The following is a 25,466-nucleotide window of genomic DNA, read 5'->3' as shown; positions in this document are numbered from 1 at the left end:
AATACCTTAAATGCTGAGCACTGCCAGCACTTTCTATTTTTATTTCAGGGTCCTAGAATTTGTGGCTGCTTTGATTTTCAAGGCTGCTGAAATTTTGAAAAAGCTTTAGATGGTAAGATGCTAGGAAATAACAATGCCTGTCTCACATAGTCTTAATTTGAATAGTGTGGATTTAGTTGATAGTAAAGGAGATAATAAGGACATTGATCTGGTTGAAAGTAATTGGAAGATAGATAATGGTAATAATATTAGCAGGAAGATGAGGTGAAATATCCTAGCACCCAGTAATATTCAGAAGTGAATTGAATTAAGATGCTCATGGTGCAAACATTGCACTTCAGTTGTAAAGGGAATGGCCCGATTGGGAATCAAATTCAGGTTGCCGGGTTGAAATTCCAGCACTCGACCACTGCATCACTGAGGATTGTGAGTGAGCCCAATTGCAGAAAGCACAACGCAGACAGGAGTTGATATGCTGATTTGAAAGTGACTTTTATTTTCTTTTAGCCAAGATGGGCAAAAACAGGAAACCAGTCCAACTCAGAAATGCAGTAAGTTCACAAACCAAACCAAACATAAGATGCACAAACAAGATCCAGAAATGGCAGACAGACATAAAAACACACAAAGAAGACTCAAAAAAATCCAGTCAGAGGCTTTTGCTACTTACAATGTCACACTTTCAGACAGAACAAAGTAAGGTACAAGAAGCAGTTTTTAAATACACAGATAATAATTGGCAACATGTGCAGTCAATGATCAATAACAAGAGAGTCCGATCAGTTCTGAAAAAACCCTTAGGGAACTTTGTCTGCCCCTGCTAGCCAACCCCAGAATAGACTGGAGTCCAAGTATCAATAGGGAAAAGCAACTCTAAAACACAGTGCACGATAAAATAACTTTTTTAAGTAATCATAGTAATATAAACCCAGTGGTGAATGGATAACTCACATTCACTCATTAAAATGAAACAAATCTGGATTTATGCTTAGGAACTAACTTATAATTACATTTAATTTCTGTTAAGATTCACTTAATAGTTTTGTTAACTGCTTCCCACTTCTTCTGACTTCTCATCATTCCTTATGCCATTTTACCTTCATGAAACATGATTCAATTTATTTCATTCTAAGTTCTGAGTCAGAAAGTTGTGGGTTCAAATCCCATTCAATGTACAGTGCCTTGAAAAAGTAATCAGCCTCCAACCAGGGATTTTTATCAGTTTAACTGAGAATTTCATTTGTGAATAACCTGCTCCATTTTTCTCAGTGCATCCCATAAAAACAGGGAAATTTGTAAATGACAAATACAATCATCTGATGAGCTGAAGAGGATAAATAACTATGCTGCTCCATTGGTAAGCCAAAAATTGCAGTAATAGGATGAGGATGTAAATCAATACTTAAAACTGTTGCTGTGTGCATACATCTGCTGATGCTTCTGGACGCATCATCAGTGATGTTCCTGGAATCATCGGGTGTTTCAGGTCTTTCAACATCATACACCCTTCTCCAGGTGACCCAGCTGGGGCTGATCAGACCCCAGCTTGTGTCCAGATAGCTAGCTACACATGACTCCATGGCTCCTCTCTCTTGAGCCACAGCCACCTTGAGGCCCTCTCTGCTATATCGGTGATATTGCGGATGGCTCTCCTCTTCCTCTCTCCCTCGATGCCCAAATTGTTGAAGGCTCTGGCTAAGGAACGGGCTGCGAATCTCCTGCAACCAACTTCCACTGGGAGACACCTCACAGTTGCTGACCAGTCCTGCGTACTTCGATAGCTTCCTTTCAAAGCCTCTTCCAAGCAATCTTCCCATTGGACTGTCAACTCCGGCATCACCACCTGGTTCGTAGACTCAGACAAAAGGACAATATCTGGTTGCAGGATGGTGGCTGCAATAATATCAAAAATGTCTTTCCAATATTTCTCCAAAAGAGGACAAGACCAGAACAAATGAGGCAAAGAAGCTACCTCAGAATGACATCTATCACAGACCAGGATTTATATGATAGTAAAAATGAGCTAGCTTGTCTTTAGACATGTGGGCCCTATGCACTACCTTAAATTGTATCAACGCATGTTTAGCACATATACAGGAGGAGTTAACCAATTGGAGAATTTTCTCCCATTTCTCTGTAGGTAAGGAAAGTTGAAGTTCCTTTTCCCATTCATTCTTAATTTTATCTGATATACCTGGCTGTATTTCATAATCATATCATAAAGTTGCTATTAAATCCTTCTGATAAGGGTTTAAACCTAAAACTTTTCCATGATATCAGTTGGATATGAATTTGGAAAAGTATGTAACATATTATTCAAAAAGTTTCTAATTTGTAGTATCTAAAAAATGTGACCTGGGAAGATTATACAAAGTACTTATTAGACAACTGTTCAAAATACATGAAACAGTTATCCAAGAATAAGTCATGAAAACATGTTATACCCTTCATTTTCCATACCAAGAAGGCTTGATCCATAACAGAAGGTTGAAAACAGAAATTAGATATAATAGGGCTTGATAGAATAAATTTATTCAAGCCAAAAAATTTACAAAATTGAAACCATATTCGTAGTGTATATTTAATTATTGGATTACCCGTTTGTTTATTCAATTTAGAAAGAACAAAGGGAAGTGAGGTCCCTAAAATAGAAACCAATGAAAACCCTTGTATGGATTTACATTCCAGGTTTACCCATTGTGGACTTTGAATTACATCCAAGTCCTGTGTCCAAAATATTAAATATCGGATATTAATTGCCCAGTAATAAAATCTTAAATTCCGCAATGCCAAACCACCATCCTTTTTAGACTTCTGTAAATATTTTTTTACTTAACTTAGGATTTTTATTCTGCCATGTATATGAAGAAAGTTTAGAGTCAATGATATCAAAAAAGGATTTAGAAATAAAAATTGGTAGCGCTTGAAATAAATATAAAAAATTAGGTAAAATAATTATCTTAATAGCATTGATTCGACCAATCAGTGATAAAGACAATGGGGACCATTTAGTAAGCAATTGTTTAACCTGATCAATTAAAAGTAAAAAATTGACCTTAAATAAATCCTTACGCTTCTTAGTAATTTTAACATCCAAATAAGTAAAATAATCTGTAACCAATCTTAATGGTAAGCATTTATAAATTGGAACCTGGATATTTAATGGGAAGAGTTCGCTCTTATTAAGATTCGGTTTGTAGCCAGAAAAGCTGCTAAACTGAGCAAACAGAGATATAACTGCAGGAATGGATTTTGCGGGATTGGAAATATATAGTAGCAGGACATCTGCATATAATGATAGCTTGTATGTCCCATTCCCATGGGTAATGCCAAATATCTTGGGTAAGTCACGAATAGCAATAGCTAAAGGTTCCAAAGCAATATCTAATAATAAAGGGATAAGAGGACAGCCTTAGGACTGAAATATTCTATTGCTTCTAGTAAGAAGCTTTATAAAAAGAGAGTTGAACTTCAAATTGAGCATAGACTATTATTATCATCCTCGATTGAAAATCAATTAATTAAAACTATGAACCAAGTTTATATACATGATGATAAATCTGGTAAATTACTGCCAATCAATTGAAAACTGCTTCGGTTAAACACCAAATTATCAAGATTCATAAATGAGATAGTACTCTGATGGTTCATCATAATGAGATAAACAAATCTTTTCAAGAATCTTATACTTCTTATATCAATCAGAATCTCCTGATGACCCCACTATAATGTATGAATTTTTAAGGAAATTGAATATTCTGAAATTATCTCCCAATGAATATTTAACATTAGTTGCACCTATTACGGAAGAAGAAATAAAGGAGGCTATTTTTTGATGAATTCAGGTAAAACACCTAGTCCTGATGGTTACACAGTAGAATTTTTAAAATCCTTTTCTACTATACTTTCTCCTTGGTTATGTAAAATCTTTAAGGATGCTTTAGCCATAGGTAAATTACCTCAGTCTTTTTACAAAGCCTCTATTTCCCTAATTCTTAAAAAGGGTAAAGATCCTACTGAATGTGCATCATATAGGCCTATATCCTTGCTGAATGGGGATTCCAATTTTTTTTTCTAAAATACTGGCAACTAGATTGGAGAATATATTGCCTCAAATTATCTCTGTTGACCAGATTGGACTTATTAAAAATTGTTGCTCATCTTTTAATATTAGGAGATTAATTAATATAGTTTACACTCCCTCATCTAGAACTCCAGAATGTGCCATTTCACTGGATGCTGAGAAAGCGTTTGCCAGAGTTGAATGGCCATATTTACTCAGTACATTTGAGAAATTTAATTTTAGTCTGAAATTTATATCCTGGATTAAATTGATATACCATACCCCTTCGACTTTGGTATTTACCAATAATCAAAGATCTCCCTTTTTTCAGTTGTTTCATGGCACTAGGCAAGGCTGTCCGCTTAGCCCTTTATTATTCAATATTGCTTTGGAATTATGAAAAAATCAAAATTCAAGAAGTGAAATGTCAGCAGCTCAGAGTATTCACCCTCCCCACCCCCCACACACATTGCACAGTACTTAGTTGAACTACCTCTCAAAGATATTACAGCCAGTAGTCTTTTTGGATAAGGTTCTATTAGCTTTGCACAACATGATGCAGCAAGGTTTTCCCATTCCTCATTGCAAAATTGCTCAAGCTGTGCCAGGCTAGTTAGGGATGGCAGTGTTCAGCAATCTTGAGGTCTTGCCAGAGATGTTTGATTGGGTTAAAGTCAGGACTCTGACTGGGCCACTCAAACACAGCAATTTTCTTCATTTGAAGCCACTCGATGGTTGTTCTGGCAGAGTGCTTTGCATTGTTGTCCTTATGAAAGATTAACATCCCCCTAGTTTAAGCTTTCTGGCAGATGCTAACTGTTCAATAAAGCTGAAATTTGTAAATATACTTCATTTATAATTTTATGGGTGCATGATCTGTTATTTCGTGCCTACTGGCAATTGTGTACGAGCATTATACAGCATGAGCTCAAGTCGAGGTTTCTTTCATCACAAAATCATGGCGTTCCTGTTTGGCTGAACCCAAAATCATATTGACCATAAGACAAAGGAACTGAATTAGGCATTTGTCCATCGAGTCTGCTCTGTCATTCAGTCATGACTGATTCCTTTTCCCCCTTCTAAACCCCTTTCCTCAGCCTTCTTGACATAACCTTTGATGCCATGTCCAATCAAGAACCTATCAAGCTCTGCCTTCAATACACTCAACAACCTAGCCCCCACAGCTGCCTGTGGTAACAAATTCCATAAATTCACCATCCTCTGGCTAAAGAAATTTCTCTGCATCTCTGTTTTAAAAGGATGCCCCCTACCCTAAGGGTGTGCCCTCTTGTCCTAAACTCCCCAACCATAGGAAACATCCTTTCCACATCTACTCTGTCTAAGCCTTTCAAATTTTGAAAGGTTTCAATGAGATTCCCCCATCATCCTTCTAACTTCCAGAGAGTACAAACCCAAAGCCATCAAACGTTCCTCATATGGTAACCCTTTTATTCTTGGAATCATCTTTGTAAACCACCTCTGGACTCACCCCAATGCCAGCACATCTTTTCTTAGATGAGAGGCCCAAAACTATTCACAATACTCAAGGTGAGGCCTCACCAGTGCCTTAAAAAGCCTCAGCATCACATCCCTGCTCTTGTAATTTAGACCTCTTTAAATAAATTATAACATTTCATTTGCCTTCCTCGCCATCAACTCAACCTGCAAGTTAACCTGGAGGCTGTTCTGCAGATGGACTCCAAAGTCCCTCTGCATCTCAGATTTTAGGGTTTTCTCCTCATTTAAAAAATAATCTGCACATTTATTTCTTCTATCAAAGTGCATGACCATGCATTTTCCAACATTGTATTTCATTTGCCACTTACTTACCCATTCTCTTAATGTCTAAGTCCTTCTGCAACCTACCTGTTTCCTCAACACTACCTGCCCCTCCACCAATCTTCGTATCATCAGCAAACTTGGCAACAAAGTAATCTATTCCATCATTTAGATCACTGATATGCAGCATAAAAAGAAGTGGTCCCAACATCGACCCTATGGAACACCCTTAGTCACTGGTAGCCAACCAGACAAGGATCCTTCCATTCCCACTCACTGCCTTCTACCAATCAGCCAATGCTCTAACCATTTTAGTAACTCTCCTGTAATACCATGGGCTCTTAACTTAGTAAGCAGCCTCAGGTGTGGCACCTTGTCAAAGGCCTTCTGAAGGTCCAAATATACAACATCAACCCTAAATATACAAATATCGACCCTAGACATATGTTGTATTTGAAAGGTGGCCTTCTCAGCACTGGGTCCCATGGCTGTTAGCTGGGCTTGGTGGGGTTGGGGGTTTCACACATTTAGACAGGCATCACCCAGAGTCCCATGTGCAGATCCATGAAGAACCTATATGTTGGCCTCCACACATATTGACATCTATGTGCACCATTCCCAACTCAGAAGAAATTCTTATCCTTGAATCTTTAATAAATAATACTTTATATGTGTAATAAGGAAATACAGATAACATCAAAACCCAGTGGTCCCGGGGGAAGCAGCTCTCGTGGAAGAGCATTTTTAAATATTTTGAGGATCCATCTCATTATATCAGTCTATGCTTTAATAATATTAATGGATACAAAATCAGGGCTATCTTCCCACTAACGTAATGTCATTCTTTTTATATCAGTCCAAATAATTTGTAAACTTAACCTACTTTTGGATTTTCTGGGAATAGGTTTTATTACCAGTAAGAGATTCATCCTTGATGAAAACGTGGTTTCAAAATCTAGATTTGGAGATCAGTGTGTTTAAATTACATCTATTTCTTATTTTCCTATGCGATGTATGGGTGTGACATAGATACCAGTTAAATGGAGTTATTATTTTCTCTCTTTGAAATTTGATTCACTGACTATACTGAAATTAATGGAATAAAAGTCAGAAGAATTTAACAACTGGGTGCAGTCTGCCAGGTTGGCAGTCAGGTAGGCAAGCATGTCTCTTCTAGTAAATGGAAATTGAGTCCAAAGGGGGCATTCACCTCCACAGGGACCAGAATTTGTGTTCAGACCAAACTTGTTTAATTTGAGCTGACGACATTGTTATCTGTTTACGTTTGTCAGCCTTATTCAAATACAAAGGTATGATTGGCAAAGGTTATAAATAAGTGTGTAAGTAATTGCATGTAGTCCGGTGTCAAAGTATTCCTAGTTCTCCCGATTTCACAGCAGTAATTTCTCACAACTTCAGTAGAGCATGAACTTAAACATAACCTGTAAAAAGATCCTTTTTTTTCCTTTTTTTCTTTTTTAAGGGGAGAGCGCGAACGCAGTCCCCCACTACCACAAATTTTGCAGTCGAGTATCCCGCATTTGGGGACATCGCAGGCGTCAGCACACCCGAAGTGCAATGGGATAGCCTCGTCCTGGGAGAACCGCCTTCATGATCACGGTCTCTCCCCTGCCAGGTAAGTATGACCTGTAGAAAGATCCTGAGTTGGTCTGGTAACAGCATTGCAGACTGCTAATTAACCTGAGGGGTCTGATCTTTGATTCGGATGCCACTAAGAAGACAAGAAAAATGGTCACTCTCAGTGTGGTGTAGTTAACTGTGTCAAGTCGATGGACAGAAAAACTGGCCCATGTTGCACCTTTTTTTTTACACCCATAAGACAGGAACAAAAAAGACCAACTTCTAATGAATTCCTCAGGAATCCCAAATGTTTGAAATATTTTCAGGCAGACATAATTAAAAAGGAACTGAAAGCATAAATGGGAAAGGCAAAACAACTGCATGAAAAAGTTATAATTTACTTAAATGCTATCTAGGTCATACCTGATTAAAATGAGCAGAGAGGAAAAAATCGTTATAGGATTGACTGCAGGTTTAAATTTTCAGCTGACTGAGAAACAATAAAAAATCCAGTTTCATAAAATGTGAATATTACATTACCTTGCTGTTTATGAGATATACCAGCTAGTTTAGTGGTATTGCAGCAACAACCTTGCACTCAACATCAGTAAGATCAAAGAACTGATTGTGGACTTTAGAAAGGGTATGGCAAGGGAACACACACCAGTCCTCATAGAGGGATCAGAAGTAGAAAGAGTGAGCAATTTCACATTGCTGGGTGTCAATATCTCTGAAGATCTATACTGGACCCAACATATTGATGCAACTATATTTCATTAGTAGTTTGAGGAAGTTTGGTATGTCATCAAAGAGACCAAATTTTCAACAGATGTACTGTGGAGAGCATCAGTGTCTGGTAAACTTAGTCAGCTGCATCATGGGCACTAGCTTCAGTAGTATCCAGGACATATTCAAGGAGTGATGCCTCAAAAAGATTGCCTCCATTATTAAGGTCATCACTCAGGACATGCCCTGTTCTCATTGCTACCATCAGGAAGGAGGTACAGGAGCCTGAAGGCACACACTCAATGATTCAGGAACAGCTTCTTTCTCTCTGCCATCTGATTTCTGATTGGACATTGAACCCATGAACACTACTTCACTACATTTTATTTCTATATTTACAATACTTATTTAATTTACTATTTAATCTATATATACTTACTACAATTCACATTTTTTCTGTATTATTATGTATTGTACAGTTGCTGCAAAGTAAACACATTTCATGACATATGCCAATGATATTAAACCAGATTCTGATTCTGGTTCTGAATATGATTTAGTCACCAAAGCCTTTCATGTTTAAGTTTGTGATTTACTGGGCATCAGCTTTTACTTGTAACACTTGCAGCATAAAGCTGTGACAGGGAATGTGACAAGCACATTAACGTTAGGCGGAAGGCATGCTTCCTTACGAGGAGCAAAAGACAGGTTCCAATACAGGAACAAATTACAGATAACCAGATAATGTTTTTAAAAAGACACCAAAGATTAGAGCTGAGGGCATAAAAAGAAAAATCAAGAGAATAATTTAAGATTTAAAATATTTTCACATTTGTATATTGTATTAAAAATTAGCTCTGGAAAAATAAAACAACAACGCAAAATTCCAACAAACACAGAAGCGAAATGATTACTATTAAAATAAATATAAAGAACACGTATGGAATAACTAAATAATGGTCTTCCATCTGTATTTACTGGAATTAAGTCACTAGGTTTATAAATTTCTTCATAGGGCTACATCCAGCTGGAGCCTACATTAAACATTAAGATAAAGGTTCACGAGCCAGTGAAGCTGTGTGTGGGGAGTCTGAATTTTTGATGGATTCTATAAAGAAATGCAACATTATTGACTAGAAGCACTGTTGTCATCAAAAGGCAATTTGAACACTTGTCTGCAGTAGATACAAATAAAGATATCATTGTTTCTGATGTAGAGTGTGGAATAAACGCCACACCAATTTAATCTGGCTGCCAAGTACTTCAATAAATGAATCAACCTTAGTCTTAGGTATGCAACCCCATAGATCAATGTTAGGTTTCTAGTTCCTGCATCATTGTCTCTGATTGAATCATATACAGATGAGTAAAACTCTTCTGTTCGATAAGGTTCAGAGAGAAGTGAGAGAAAATTTTCAAAATATTAATGGGATTAATACTTCTGGTTCTCGAGGAAAATGTATCAAATATGACTTTTGGCAACCTTAAGGAAAGTTTACAGCCCACTATTACTTTCGTCGAAACTTGGCTGCATGGATTCAGAACCCTGTCAATTATAGACCAGTGAGTCTTACTTCAGAGGTGAGCAAATTATTGGAGAAAATTCTTAGAGACAGGATTTATGAGTATTTAGAGAAGCGTAGCTTGATTGTGAAGATGGCACCAGGAGCAACACTATCATGGCCAACCTCCTCAAAATGGTCCACAAAACTTCCTACTCTTCTTTTACATATTTCTTCTTTCAAATGTGGTTCTGGTACTGTTGGAGCCTGCAGTACTACAGTTTTTGGGGTGATTGAATGATCTGGTGCTCTGCTGTCTTCGAGAGGATTCCAGGTGGTGAGCGGCATCCTCGAGCCCAGGAAGCGTGGAGACAGGGTGCAAGCCCATGATCAAATCCATTTCTCAGCGACCTTGCAACTAAAGCATCGAGAAAGATTGAAAACATAGAGGCGAGTGTGGAGGGCGAGCGAATGGTCAGTGTCATCTGCCAGCCTCTCTCTCACTGCTGCCAGAGAAGACATCTGTGTGTGATGGTCTCTTGTGCACTGCCCCTGATGGAAAGCCCCTGCATTTAAATGATCTCTCTCTGCTCAGAGGATGGTGCTGGAGCTTGTGGATTGAACTGTAATTCACATTATGATGTATCTTCTAGTTCCTCTTTCTGTTGCTATTTCGGGCAGCTTTCAGTCGGGGTGGCCTGCAGATGATGAACACTGAGCAGAACTGAATATGGACTCTTTCATTTTTTGTGTTTTGTATTCTGTGTTTTTGCTCACTCTCTTTTTGTAGCCACTTGCTCAATTTGTTTTTAGCACATGGGGGGTGGTGTTGATGTTTTTCTTTGAACATGCTTCCATGGCTTTCTTCATTTCAGGGTTGTCTATGCAGGAGATGGATCTCAGGGTTTTGTACTGCAGACAGACCATACTTTGATAATCAATGTACTTGGAACCCTTTCAATCCTATGGATAGTCAGCATGGCATCGTGAGGGGCAGGTTATGCCCCACAAGCCTGATTGAATTCTCTGAGGATGTGAAAAAGCACACTGATGAAGTGGATATGGTGTATATGGATTTTGCTTTGATAAGGTTCCACATGATTATTATCTGAACGGTGGCCAATTAGGAAAAGGGTAGATGCAACGAGACCTGGGTGTCATTGTACACCAGTCATTGAAGGTGGGCATGCAGGTACAGCAGGCGGTGAAAAAGGCAAATTGGTATGTTGGCATTCATAGCAAAAGGATTTGAGTACAGGAGCAGGGAGGTTCTACTGCAGTTGTACAAGGCCTTGGTGAGACCGCACCTAGAATATTGTGCGCAGTTTTGGTCCCCTAATCTGAGGAAAGACATTCTTGCCATAGAGGGAGTACAGAGAAGGTTCACCAGATTGATTCCTGGGATGGCAGGACTTTCATATGAAGAAAGACTGGATCGACTAGGCTTATGCTCACTGGAATTTAGAAGACTGAGGGGGGATCTTATTGAAACGTATAAAATTCTAAAGGGATTGGACAGGCTAGATGCAGGAAGATTGTTTCCAATGTTGGGGAAGTCCAGAATGAGGGGTCACAATTTAAGGATAAAGGGGAAGCCTTTTAGGACCGAGATGAGGAAAAACTTCTTCACACAGAGAGTGGTGAATCTGTGGAATTCTCTGCCACAGGAAACAGTTGAGGTCGGTTCATTGGCTATATTTAAGAGGAAGTTAGATATGGCCCTTTTGGCTAAAGGGATCAGGGGGTATGGAGAGAAAGCAGGTACAGGGTTCTGAGTTGGATGATCAGCCATGATCACACTGAATGGCGGTGCAGGCTCAAAGGGCTGAATGGCCTACTCCTGCACCTATTTGCTATGTTTCTATGATAGCTCGTTCAGAATGTCAGGAGGTATGGGATATACTGTAGTGAAGCTTGGCTGGAGTTAACTTGCCCATAAATTCTTAGCAGCATGGAGGAACAGATTTTTGGGTGCAATTTGATGGGGTGTTTACAGGGGTGTACTGATCTTTATTAGTTGGGGGGGCTGAATTTAAAACCTGTGAGGTAATGTTGGAGTTTTATAAAACTCCAGCTATGCCATGCTTGGAGTTTTGTGTTCAGTTCTGGTTGCCTCATTACAGGAAGGATGTGAAAACTTAGAAAGGGTGCAGAGGATATTTCTAGGATCCTGCTTGGATTGTAGAACATGTCTTTGTGAGGAAAGTTTGAGCAAGCTGGGGCTTTTCTCTTTGGAGCAATTGAGTATGAGGCAACTTGGTAGAGGTAGATAAAAATTATGAGAAGCATGTAAAGAGTGAAAAGCCAACATCTTTTTCTCTGGGTGGAAATGGCCAATGCCAGGTAATATCTGCTTAAGTTGAGTGGAAGAAAGAATAAGAAAGATGTCAGAGGTAGTTTTTTTTTACACTGAGAGTGGTGGGTACTGAGAACATACTGCTAGGGATGATGGTAGAGGCTGATATAAAATGGGCATTTAAAAGACTCTTAAATAGTTGGATGTAAGGAAAAAAAATGGCTATGGGCTCTGTTGGATAGAGAAGTTAGATTGATTGTGGAGTAGGTTTATATAGTTTGGTACAATCCTAAGCCAAAGAGCCTATACTGTTATTACATTTAATATTATCATGTTTGAACTTTCTCTTCAGCTTATTATCCATTACAAGCCCCAGACTTACAAAGCTATTTTGAATACAATTCCTCCCACCTCACCATTTGCAAAGACTCCATTTTATTCTCAGCTCTTCATTCTGGGTACAAGCATGAGATATTCTGCACAGATCTTGCAGAAAGGTCTTCCTTGACTATAAAACACCTATTCCCTGCACCTCAGCTCTCCCAAACTCCTCTCCTCTCAGACAGAGCAAGAACAGATTGTTTCCCGAGGCATTACTTTCCATTCCAACAGTTTCAACAAGCTTCTATGCCAGATACATATTCTCAGCCTCTTTCAGTATTTCAAACAGATTTATATCTTCGTAACCTAGTCCTCTCATCTGTCACCACCGTCACTGCTGGTGCCATGATACTTCCCTGTGCAACTGAAGGAGATGCAGATTTTAGGTTTCTACATCAACTTCTCCAACTTTAGGATACTTTCTCTTTCCTTTTGTCTGACCATTTCTATCTGCCATCATCTTGGCTTAGGTTTTCTTTTAGTAAGTGTGGACAGCTGGGAATGATCCACAGCCTTATAATTTGTAAAACATGGTTCGAAGAAGCAGAATCTATTATGCAACTGCCTTGTGAAGTAATTTGGTCTGACCCTTTTGGAGAAATTCCTATTAATTGACCTGTCCCTTCCTACACATTATGCTCCTGTAAACTACCTTGTTGGCTCTCTTTCTCAGTTCAGATGAAGAGACCAGTTCTGAAAGGTTAACTGTTTCTCTTTCTATGTATGTGTCCTGACCTGCAGAGAGTTTCCTGCATTTTCACTTCTTTTACCACAGCATTACTTTCCTGTCTTCACCTCATATCAGCTGATTCCATTAGTATTGAAATATCTATTGATCTTCTGAACAAACTCAGTAATTCACTTGGGCAGATAACTCTGAAGATCCATACATTTTGCACTATTCTCATTTCAGTGACGTAACGTCCCAATTTCCATACTCGGGCCTCTGACTGATGAAAGCTAGTGTGGCAAAAGCCTCCTTCACCATCCTGTCTATATGTGACGCCAGGTCAGGGAACTGTGTACCTGTGCTCCTAGGTCCCCTTGTTCTTCAGTCCCCTTGGACTTCAGTAAGGCTTTTAACAAGGTCCCACATGGTATGGTGGGCCCTGTCCAAGGCATACAAGGTCCTGTTCATTCAAGTGACTGTACAGATGCATTTTAAATGTTGTTACTATTCTTGTCTTCACCATTTTCTCTGACAGATCATTCCAGATACTCTTTGCTTGGAAGATTTTTCCCTCAAATCCAGTCTTAACCTTCTCCCTCTCACCATAAATCTCTGCTTCCTCATGGGAAACAGGCACGATCTACCCAATCTATGCCTCGCCTAATTGTGTACACCCGTCTTCTCGACTTACAGTCTCCTTCCGTCCATGGAAAACAGTCCTGCTCTATTCAGACTCTACTGATGAGTACTCCAATCCAGGAAACATATTTGTGAATTTTTTTTGCACCCTCTAGTTTAATCATGACTTTTGTTTACTATGGTGACCTGAGTTGTACAGAATACTGTAAGTACCATTTTTTGCATTCATAACATGACATCTTAGTTCTTGAATTCACTCCCTCAGCTGATAAAAGCGAGCATGCCATTGCCTTTCACATCATCCTGTGTTGCCATTTTCAGGAAATGAGACAAGTTCATGATCAGAGGTGGAGAGGGCCAGAAGCTTTAAATTCCTTGGTGTTGTCAGGTTGGAGGATCTGTCCTGGGACCAGTATGTAAATGCCATCACAAACCAGGCATGACAGTACCTCTATTTTCTTAGAAGATGGCACAGATTTGGCATGTCACCAAAAAATTTGACAAACTTCTATAGATGCACAGTGGAATGTATCCTAATCAAATTGCATCCTGGCTTGGTATGGAAACACCAATTCCCAGTAATGGAAAAGACTACTAAAAGTGAAAGCCCCCTGCCATCAAATCAAATCAGGTTTAATTGTCACTCAAACCATACATAGATACAGTCGAATGAGACAGCGTTCCTCTGGGGCCAAGGTACATAACATACATTCAAAATAGCGAGAGAGAGAAAAATAAACACACATTGTTACAAGAAAATGCATGCATTGGCCAAGTGCCTGAGCGATATGCAAATTGATGGTACAGCTCCTGGCAATCCAGCCTGATATTCCACTGATTGATCACTGGAGGGCAGCACTGATGGAGCATGGACTGAACATGGACTCCATGCTACCTTGCTTCTGGCGTCTTCACACCTAGACTGCAGCAGCAGGCAAGCCCGTGGCTTGAGGCCCAGTTCTTGCTTTCACACATCAACTCCAATGCCTTTGAGTAGCAGGTAGCAACATAGTCTGAACCCAGGTCAGCTCCTCCGAACTTTCTCCAGCCCATCCACTGGCTTCTCTTTCTCCACCCTGGGCACCTGCTTCTCCTTCTCTGACCTGTATGCCAGCTTAACCTCTTCTGACCCAAATGCCAGCTTCTCCTTCTCTAACCCGAGCCTGGCTTCTCCATCTTAGACTCGTCCATCAGCTCCTTTGGTGCCCCAGCTGGCTGTTCCAAACAACGAGCAGCTCACTGATGCAGCAGACTTGATGTACCCATTGTTCTTGGAGTCCATTATAGTCTTACCATCATAAAAAACACATTTAAAAAAGAATAGTACACTTTTGGTTGGCCCCTGAGAGGCCGCTGTGTTCAAATGTGTCGCCATCTTACCAGAAAATATCAGTGAGTACACTGACATGAAGCACTACCAAATGAGAGCAACTTCAGTCATTTAAACATCCCCACCATCAGGGCCATGCTCTCTTCTTGCTACTACCATCCAGCAGGAGGCATAGCGTTCTTAAATCTCACACTACGGGCTTCAGGAACAGTTATTACTCTACAATCAATAGGCTCATGAACCAAAGTGAATAACTTCAATCAACACTACTCTTACTGATTCCATGATCTACAACCTCACTTTCAAGGACTGCTGTCAGTATTCTTTTTCCTGCACAGTTTGTCCTCATCTGCACATTGGTTGTTTCTATTGGACATTCTGTTGCATTTCTTTATTTTTCCCACAAATTCCTGCGAGAAAATGAATCTCATGGTAAGATAAATATACTTTGACAATGAACTTTATTTGACTTTTGATTTTGAATTTAAATTCCATCTTTTATTTCTTTTCCATTTTCATAGTAGATTTAGATCAATGGTTGAACTGTAAAACTCTTGTAAATGGTAAATGGTAAAACTCTTTTAGGTTACTGCCCCCTTGGCTCCCAGATTACATCCCTAGCACTCCACTCTCCCCTTCTGGCCATTGCTTAAGAACTATAAAGAATTTTGATTTATAATGTACATGAAAGAAAATAGGAACTGCAAGTTCAAAGCAGTGACAAGTAATTGCAAAAAATATTCAAATCTTTTTAAAGTTATGAAATAAAATTATTTCTTCATATAAGTATACTGAAGACAATTTTAGAGTGTATATTAGTTATCCAACTATTTACTACTTCATTGCTTCTTCACCTTTTAATGAGATGGATGGGTTTGGCGCAGCAAAATCAGCTTCTCAACGTCAGGCTGAATGGCACTCAGAAGGAGTCTCGTGATCCCCATGTTCAGTAATTTGCAGTCAGTTTTGTTGCTTTGAAAGAAGTTGGGTGACTGCACTGAAACTGTGCTCCACTAAATATAATGCTGGAAAGCTGGTAAAGAACATTTTAACCTTTTTCCACTGCGTAGGATAGCGTTCAAAGGTTTCTTGCTGCAATCAAAAGTCATACTCTGAGGCTATGTCCACACTAGACCAGATAATTTTGAAAATGCCAGTTTCACGTAAAAATGATAGGCATCCACACCAAGCGTTTTTGAAAATACCTCCGTCCACATTAAGACAGGTATTTGGGCGAACCTCCTCCTACTGGGCATGGCAGGACACATCTACTGAAAACAAGCGACATGTTTGGTGTCAAATCTCCCCGTGAAAGACTTGGTGTGCGTTTGTCCAGTTACAGACTAGAAACACTTAATTGCCAAACGATGGACAAGCTGTTGGCTCATTTGCAGGAGGATTTTAAACTAAAAAAAAACTAATACTGGAGCGTATGGAGGCAACCGACAGGGAGTTCACGAACAGTATGACCCGGCTGACGACGAACATTGAAAAACTGACGAACTCTGTTGCATTAATAAAGCCCCTTGTTAAATGTATAAAACATGTCTGCATCAGTGTTATCTTGTATTTTCATACAATGTTACTTTTGGCTGTTACACATCTGTTGTCAGAGAAGTACTTGCATAAGTAGGTAAACCACCTTCATACAAGCAAGGACAGGAAACAGGGCAAATTGAGTATCCTTATTCATTCAATAAGTTATGGCTCAAAGTATTTGGTGAATACATTTCTAACTCCTCTGGCTTCAGTCTCATTGCCATCTATTCTGAAATTGTTAGGTTGTGTTCAAGAAAACAATGAAGTGGCGTGCTGCCCTCACCATCTGTTTCGGCATGTCATGACAGCGTTTTCAGATTTCTCCGGTTACCCCGTCCACACTGCTCTGTCCAATCCGGCATTTTCAAATTTATACACTCTGGAGGGTGTTTTAGAAAAGCTCTGTTTTCGGGGGAGGAAAATGTTGTTTCAGTGTGGACGAAGGGTCAAAACGAAGAGAAAAAGCTTCGGTTACGGATTTATCCGGTCTAGTGTGGACATAGCCTGAGTTTTGAATCTCGGCTTCAGTTCAGTCATTTTGTGGCAAGATCAGTTCCTCCTCTATCCTTCTTGCTAATTCCTCATTACAAGTGTTCAGGAATGGATTTATTACCCAATCTGGAATTTGAATTGAGAGAAGATCCTGAAATCTCTGACATGTCTTTATGCAGTTCACCTCGGTGGGTACAGGATACTTGAAGATTATCATCTGGCACTCTTTGGTACCCTTTCAATTCAGAGAGACTTTGAAAGTGGAAAAGGTCACGCTGGTCAATGTGGCACTTAAATAGAGTTAACTTGGACAGAAATGCGGAGATCACTGATTTGACTGATAAGATTCCTATCATTTCATAGAAACATAGAAAACCTACAGCACAATACAGGCCTTTCAGCCCACAAAGATGTGCCAATCATGTCCCTGCCTTAGAAATTATTAGGCTTACCTATAGCCCTCTATTTTACTAAGCTCCATGTACCTATCTAAAAGCCTCTTAAAAGACCCTATCGTATCCTTTTTTTTGTGATGGTGGTGGAGGCAGATACGATACTTGCAAATGAAAATTGATTTCATTAAACTTTGCAAATAATTTTGCCCAATAAGCAATATCAAGCCTAGCATTCTTGTGTTGATTACTGAAAGAAGCATTCGATCCTTCAATGAATTTTATCACAGTTTCAAAATGCACATGAAAGCATCTCAGGAGTTTGCATTTGAGAGCTAGCTGTCTTCTATGTGCAACAGCAAGCTTTCAAGTTGTTCATCATTCTCAATACAATGCACTTGAAATAGTTGAGAATTAAGAGCATGGGACTTGATTTTTTACCGCTGTGATACAGCATTTAATGGTTTGTGCTGTTGATACCTTAGTTTTTTTGCAACAAGATGTTGTCTGTTAATAAAACAGTAAATGTATTAGGTACAGCTTTTTCAAGAAAGTAATAACCCTATGGTGGTGTCCTGTCATTGATGGTGCCCAATCTGTTGCACAGCAAGAATGTTGATAAGCTGATTGTCCTAATCTTTGAAAAATTGCTTAACCACCTGAAATATTGACACTTCCTTCATATCTGTTTCTAGTCCCCTTGCAAATTACAAACTTGAAACATCTTTTATGAAGCGAACATAACCAAGAAGCAAAGATTCATTGCCAAGCAAAATTAGAACATAGAACATAGAATAGTACAGCACATTACAGGCCCTTCAGCCCACAATGTTGTGCGGACCCTCAAACCCTGCCTCCCATATAAGCGCCCACCTTAAATTCCTCCATATACCTGTCTAGTAGTCTCTTAAACTTCACTAGTGTATCTGCCTCCACCACTGACTCAGGCAGTGCATTCCACGCAACAACCACTCTATGAGTGAAAAACCTTCCTCTAATATCCCCCTTGAACTTCCCTCCCCTTACCTTAAAACCATGTCCTCTTGTACTGAACAGTGGTGCCCTGGAAAAGAGGCACTGGCTGTCCACTCTGCCTATTCCTCTTAATATCTTGTACACCTCTATCATGTCTCCTCTCATTCTTCTTCTCTCCAAAGAGTAAAGCCCTAGCTCCCTTAATCTCTGATCATAATCCATACTTTCTAAACCAGGCAGCATCCTGGTAAATCTCCTCTGTACCCTTTCCAATGCTTCCACATCCTTCCTATACTGAGGCGACCAGAACTGGACACAGTACTCCAAGTGTGGCCTAACTAGAGTTTTATAGAGCTGCATCATTACATCGCATTTCTTAAACTCTATCCCTTGACTTATGAAAGCTAACACCACATAAGCTTTCTTAACTACCTTATCTACCTGTGAGGCAACTTTCAGGGATCTGTGGACATGTACCCCCAGATCCCTCTGCTCCTCCACACTACCAAGTATCCTGCTATTTACTCATTCAACAGCAGAGTAAATTTTATTGTTCTAAGTATGTTGAACAATGTGTCTTCCCAATTCTTACACATTTTATCTTTTAGTCTTTGAACAGAGTTGTTGCTGAGTAGAACTGCTTTAATTATTTGATCTGGTGACTTATACAAAACAGTACTCAGAACCTCCCTTACTGCTGGCAGAATCAGTTCTTCTCCAATTGTATGGGGTTTCCAGATTTATCAATGAGCAATGAAATGCTGTATGAAGCATGCAAACCATCACTGTTTTGTTGTGAAGTGCTGGCAAGCATGCTTTGAAGTGTTTTCTGTTTCTGAAAGTTTTTACAAAGTGAATAAAAGTAAGCAAAGTTCTTGTTTGCTTTAACAGGGTGTATTCTTTTCAAATGCTCAAGGAGCCTGGATGGTTTTCATGTCCTCTATTGAGAAAAACCTTTTTCACATACCAGATGCATTGGCTGTTGTTGGCTGCTTGGTGCTGGTATAAATCCATACCTCAGATTCTCTACACTATACTATCTACATTTTTTCATTTAGTTTGCTTCTGCCATTTTTGTTATGGATTAATGACCGTGGTCAATCACCTATTATTTAAGTCCAGACTCAAGTTCTGCGCTCAATAAAGGGGAAAGTTATGATGTCATAATCGCTCAGGCAAAAGCTGACTCTCTACTTGAAGGTACATAGAGTGTGGTAGTGATATTTCAGTTGGGCCATGGGCTAGAGAAATGTGGTCAAGATCATTCAAAAGCGCAAATTCTGAACTTTACTCCATTGAGCATCATACCCTAATTCACAGGAACTGCGTCACTGCGTGATCACATACTACAGTAGTTAATGGCAATAATGTGCTGGCCAAGCCTGGAAATAACATATTTTCTTCAGTCCAGATTTCTCATGATTTGCCAAATACAGAAGTATCACTTTGCTTTTCAACAACAACAATCTGCTTCAAGCAAAGCCTAAGAGAATGGTGGGTTAACAAGAGATAAAGTGATAACGTAATCACTGTAATCAATTATGTGGCACTGAGGACCAAATGCATGTAATTCATTTCCTAAAATTAAGACGGTAATGCCTCAGCTGCTTCCCTTACTACCGAGTGCCCCGCTCAGCACCTTTTTTGCTTCTTTAGAAACTCGCTCCAACCCCAAGGTGGCAATCACCCACTTTGGGAACCACTGATCTAGATCCTGTGGCAACCTGCACCAATGTTGACATCATCGCAAATTTCACAACATATGTCAGTGATATTAAACCTGATTCTGATTATGAAATTCAGGCTAAAGAGTTTAGCTTCTTTGTATCCATTTAAACTTGTAATTTAATAAGCACGTCATTACTCACCATCTTTACACATTAACGGACAAGGTGACCAATCACTAAAAGATGTGACAATGCAGTCCTTTCTACAAGGTAGGAGACATGGTCTCACTGTATCTGGTCGTAGATTCTCAGGGCACCTGAGACAAACAGCAAAAATTTTATTAATTGCTCATTGAAGGCTAATACCCAAGTCATTTTATACTGTTTAACATCATCATATATTTCATATATTTTGAAGACTACAGCTAAATATAGACCAGTATGGTGGTTCCTAAGGGGATTTTTACAAAGGGAATTCACAAATTACATTCAATAGATCCATTTAGTTAGATATGTAAAGTCATGGTCTTATCTTCATAGAACTTATATAATAGTGAAAGTTTCTATGCACAAAAAAAACAGAAATATTTCTCCTAGCATAGAATATAGAATTAGAAGTAACATGAGACTATTGGCAACTGTGTCCATTAAATTAGGCTCATTGTTTGTTTTAGATTTAGAAGACTTTTAATTATTACAAATATTCTTGTGCAGTTTTACTGTAATCAGCCTGCAAATCAATATACATGCAGATCAGTACACCCATATTTCCAAATAAAGCTTTTTGACAGTTAAAAATGACATGGCTTGTAACCCCTTCCATCAAAAGAAAACAATCACATGTATTCTTTGGATTTTATAGAAGGACAGATAAGGAAAAATGAAACAAATATTTCAAACACAGTTCTTTGTTCATGTCATATGTTCATTATCATCTTGTCAGTTGCAAAGAAGAGACACTGAATTGTTCTATAAGGTCAAACATTCTTTTAGCTGTTCCCTATAAGACATTTGCATTAAAGTTTGATTTTAAAGTTTCCTGCTTATTTTACTGGACTTTTGTTATCTAGAGTATTTTAATACTTTTACAAAAATACAAAAAAGCATTCAGACCAAAACAATTGCACATTACTCAATTGAAATAATCAGTAGACATTATTTTCCGTACAAAATCAGATATATTTTGGAAACATTTTTTGGAAAACTTGTGCTGCATTCAGCCAATAAATTTAAACCGATTAATTTTATAAACATAAAAGGTTTTGCTTCTGTAATTCATAAGTTGTTGACATCTCTATTTTATAATTAGAAATGTACACTCAGTGGCTAATTTATTAGGTACTCCTTTACACCTGCTCATTAATGCTAGCATCTAATCAGTCAATCATGTGGCAGCAACTCAATGCATAAAAGCATGCAGACATGGTCAAGAGGTTCAGCTGGAGCTCAGACCAAACATTGGAATGGGAAAGAAATGTGATCTGAGTGACTTTGACCATGGAAAGTTTGTTGCTCCCAGACAGGGGTGGTTTGAGTATCTCAGAAATTGCTGATATCCTGGGATTTTCACACACAACAGTCTCGAAGAGCTTACAGAGAATGGTATGAAGAACAATTAAAAAAACATCCATTAAACAGCAGTTCTATTGGCAAAAATGTCTTGTTAATGAGACTGGTCAGAGGAGATTGGCCAAATTGCATCAAGCTGACAGGAAGGCAACAGTAACTCAAGTAGCCACTCATTACAACAGTGGTGTGCAGAAGAGCATCTCCGAGGCACAACACATTCAATGTTGAAGTGGCTGGGCTGTAGCAGCAGAAGACAATACTGGGTTCCATTCCTGTACCTAATGAAGTCGCCACTGAGTGTATGTTTTCTAAGAAATATGTATTGATGATTAAAGAAACTGAGCATTTATGGGAACTGTACTAATGCAATTACCATATTTGTTTTGATAAATAAGGTAATGTCTTAATCAAATTGAGCAATGTCTCAAAATGCTCCCATGTATTTTCTCCATGAAGAGTGTGCAGAAATTGCTGCTGTTTAATGAATTTGTATAAATTTTACTTTTTATTTATCTTAGCAACTTAACAATGGACTTGACAGAGCAACAGTGTGCAAGGTCTTAGCTAAAATAAATTCTCTAAGCACTTAATGAGAACAGGCAAAATTAAATGATTGTGACAATCTACAAGCCAAACATTGCCAATGACCCATCAAATATTTTCAAGTTTGTTAGTAAGTATGCAATCATTATTCTTCCAGTTTAATTATGACTGTCTTTCCATGCATAGTATCTTGGAATTGTGGAGAATTATAATATGCTTGATCGCAAAAGGCATTTTAGCTTTTAATTTTTTTTTGAGGTTCCCTCAATATCTGACAATATAATTCAGTTTGAAATCAAATGATCGTGCCAAAGAAGCACGGTTAATGTCTGTTTTCATCTACTTAAATTGTTACTTTGGTGGGGGGTGGGGGATCTTCAATAACTTTCTGCTTTGCCTTAAAACATGAAGTAGGTTTTTATCAACAGTGCTAGTCACATCATGGAAACCATTCATTTTTATTGCAGTGATGCAGAAATCTAAGCTAGTGTTCATAGTTTTGAAGTGGAATATTGATTTTTCTATGATGTGTTGAGTGTCAGCTTAAAATCAGATGATGTGAAGCAGTGTTTTTCAACAGAGAGAGGTGAAGTTGGATAAACCCTATGGTGTTCTTCTATTGATCTGATTACCCAATGATAAACTCTATTCATCAGAAGGGTACAAAAAGCCTCATCCTTCATGTGAAGTATCTCTGTTTAATCTACAGTATTTAGAAAGGAAAATGCCTCGTTGGTTACATTCAAAAATCAAGATAAAGTATTAGCGCTAGTTGCAGAAAAATCTGATCCTTTAGCTCATCTTTTGATGACGTAATCTATATGATCCTTATGAAAGATTAAATGGCACTGTTATGTTATCTAAATCCAAAACATGAACCTAATAGAAAGGAAAAAAATGGGAGCCTGAAGATAATCTTTTTTACTCTAAGCAAGGTGTGCATGCATAATATGGTGGTAAATGACTCATGCCATTCACACACACACACACACACACACACACACACACACACACACACACACACACATATATATATAGAGAGAGAGAGAAATGAATGATGTAAACAAAGAATGCTTAATCAAACAATATATTTACAATGTTACTCAAATATTACTGAAGTATTAAATACACAACACTTCACCCTAAGCTATAAACTCTTACTCAATATAGAATTTATGTGTGTGTGTGTGTGTGTGTGTGTGTGTGTGTGTGTTTGTGTATCTATATATATTTATATACATACAGACACAATATACTATATAGACACCCATAACATTCTAAATTTTAAATTGTCATCCTCAGGGCTAACAATTTAATTGTTTCCTTACTCATGTCGGATAACATCTTTCCTGATAAGGGGGATCACTCTGCTTAGCAGGTGAGCCCTGTGGCTGTGAAAGAATCTCAGGTTCTGGAGCCTCCTCCTGGTTTTCGGAGTTGACTCTGGGACTGCAGGAAGTGGTTCTGACAGCTTTGGATACCTTTTTTTCTCCACAAACTGTATCTGCTCTTCTCAACTGATTGAAGTGTCATCTCCAGATGAAACCTCCACTGTGGAGGAGAGTGGTCCAGTTCTGTTCTAAATCTATCCAGGTACTCGCTTTTGATCACCTCTGTATTCAGGACTGCTTGTCCAGGAGTGAAGCATCAAGCCTCATTGTTTGAGGAGCCCTCAAATTCTCTCAGCTGTATGTCCTACATACTCCTGAGATTGCGTTTGAAGAGATCCAACAGTGAACACAAGGGATGACCCAAGAACAGCATAGCTGCTGAGTTCTGTGTTGTGGAATGTGCTGCACTGTGATATGGAAGAAGGAAATTGGTGAGCTTATGATTTAGTGTTAGTGTAGTGTGTTCTGCTGAAATTACTTGCAGTGCGATCTTTAGACTCCATACAAACCTTTCTAGCTGGGTGGTACAGTGCAGATGTAATATGTATTATTCTGTTCATTTTCAGGAATGACTGAAACAGTGGCCCATTGTCACTGATAAAATGTTCTGGAACAGCAGAGCTTGAGAAGAGACTTCTCAGCACATCAACAGTATGCAAAACTATAGTGAAGTTATTGGGAAAAGCTCTGACCACATTGTGGTTGCATCCACTGCTATCAACAAATTTGTGCTCATCAATGGTTCAGCAAAATTGGCATGAATCCTCTGCCGGGGCAATGCAGGTCATTTCCAGAGAAGGAATGATGCTGTTTTTGGCATGTTGGCATCCCAAACTGTGCATGGCAAGCTTCTCAATCTGTTGATCTATCCCAGGCCACCAAACAAAGCTTATTGCCAATATCTTCATCTTCGCCATGACTAGAAGACAGCCATTTAGCTCCTCCAACACTCTCAGTCCCCTCATAAAGAAACCTCTGTCAAGTGCAAGTTCAAAGGCTAGGGCAAGGGCAATGCTAAAATGGGGATACTGGGATTTCTGCTACTCATTCCAGCCATTTTCGATGGCCAGGTCAAAGGGATCATCTTTATCTGTTCAATTTGCTTTGGAGAGAAAATGTCCAGAGGTGTTTCCACTTTAGTAAAGTTTTCAAGTACTTCCTTTTCCAAGGGTAAGTGGGACAATCCATCAGCATTTCCATGATTAGTTGAACTCCTGAATTCAATCTTGTATTTGTGTCCCCCAAGAAACAGAGCCCATCTCTGCATTCATTCTGCTGCAGTTAGTAGAACACACAATGCTCGGATAATTTCTTTAATCCAGCCACATATGCTGAAATGGATTCCCTCTCCTTTATTAATTCATTTATGAAACCTAAAGAATTCTGAAATCAACAATAGCTTTGGTTATTAATGTTCCTTCATTATCTTTTGTGGTATCACAAAACTCATTTCAGCTGATTTGGTTGGAGAATTCAAACCTGTAAGCACGTATGTCTTTCCACCCAATGCACTCAAACTGGCACTCACTTTACATTGGCTATTTGATTTGCTTCAAAATACTTCTCAATTCACTCAGTATACAGTATCCAGTTATCTCTTGTGCAATTGAACACATCTATCTTTCCAAAGTAGCAAGGTATTCCTGCTTTCTTTATATTTATGTTTATATCACCCTGTACTCATTTTTTATGAACCTGTGAATTTGTCTGTTTTCTGTCTTTTTTTAAACTTGATCGTCTTTCTCTTTTCCCAACAAAGCACATGCTGTGCTGTTTTTTTACCTGATTGTTTCTCGCCACGATGTTTTAAAATCTCAATCATCTTATTGCACTTCAACAGGTAGGCAGTCATCTCAAATACATTTAAAACTTCCTCATCACCACTGTTATGTCTTTGTAACTCCAAGGCATGAAACTAATTGAAAGGAAAT

The 25,466-nt window shown here is 38.8% G+C and overlaps 1 protein-coding gene and 1 non-coding gene across 2 annotated transcripts in view; both read right to left on the bottom strand.

Annotated features, from left to right (window-relative positions):
• Positions 1-25,466, bottom strand: part of LOC140732044 (thrombospondin type-1 domain-containing protein 7A-like) — a 547,816-nt gene that overhangs the window by 100,130 nt on the left and 422,220 nt on the right. The window contains exon 13 of the mRNA XM_073054149.1: positions 20,234-20,349. Coding sequence (XP_072910250.1) covers positions 20,234-20,349 — 116 coding nt within the window. The remainder of the gene's footprint in view (positions 1-20,233; positions 20,350-25,466) is intronic.
• Positions 7,323-7,486, bottom strand: LOC140732555 (U1 spliceosomal RNA). Its single transcript, XR_012100086.1, has one exon. It is a non-coding gene; the product is annotated as a U1 spliceosomal RNA (small nuclear RNA).

The sequence above is a fragment of the Hemitrygon akajei genome, chromosome 8, assembly GCF_048418815.1.
Source record: "Hemitrygon akajei chromosome 8, sHemAka1.3, whole genome shotgun sequence".
NCBI lineage: Eukaryota > Metazoa > Chordata > Chondrichthyes > Myliobatiformes > Dasyatidae > Hemitrygon > Hemitrygon akajei.
The sequence above is the reverse complement of the archived record's forward strand: the minus strand, read 5'-3'. Positions and strand labels throughout refer to the sequence as shown.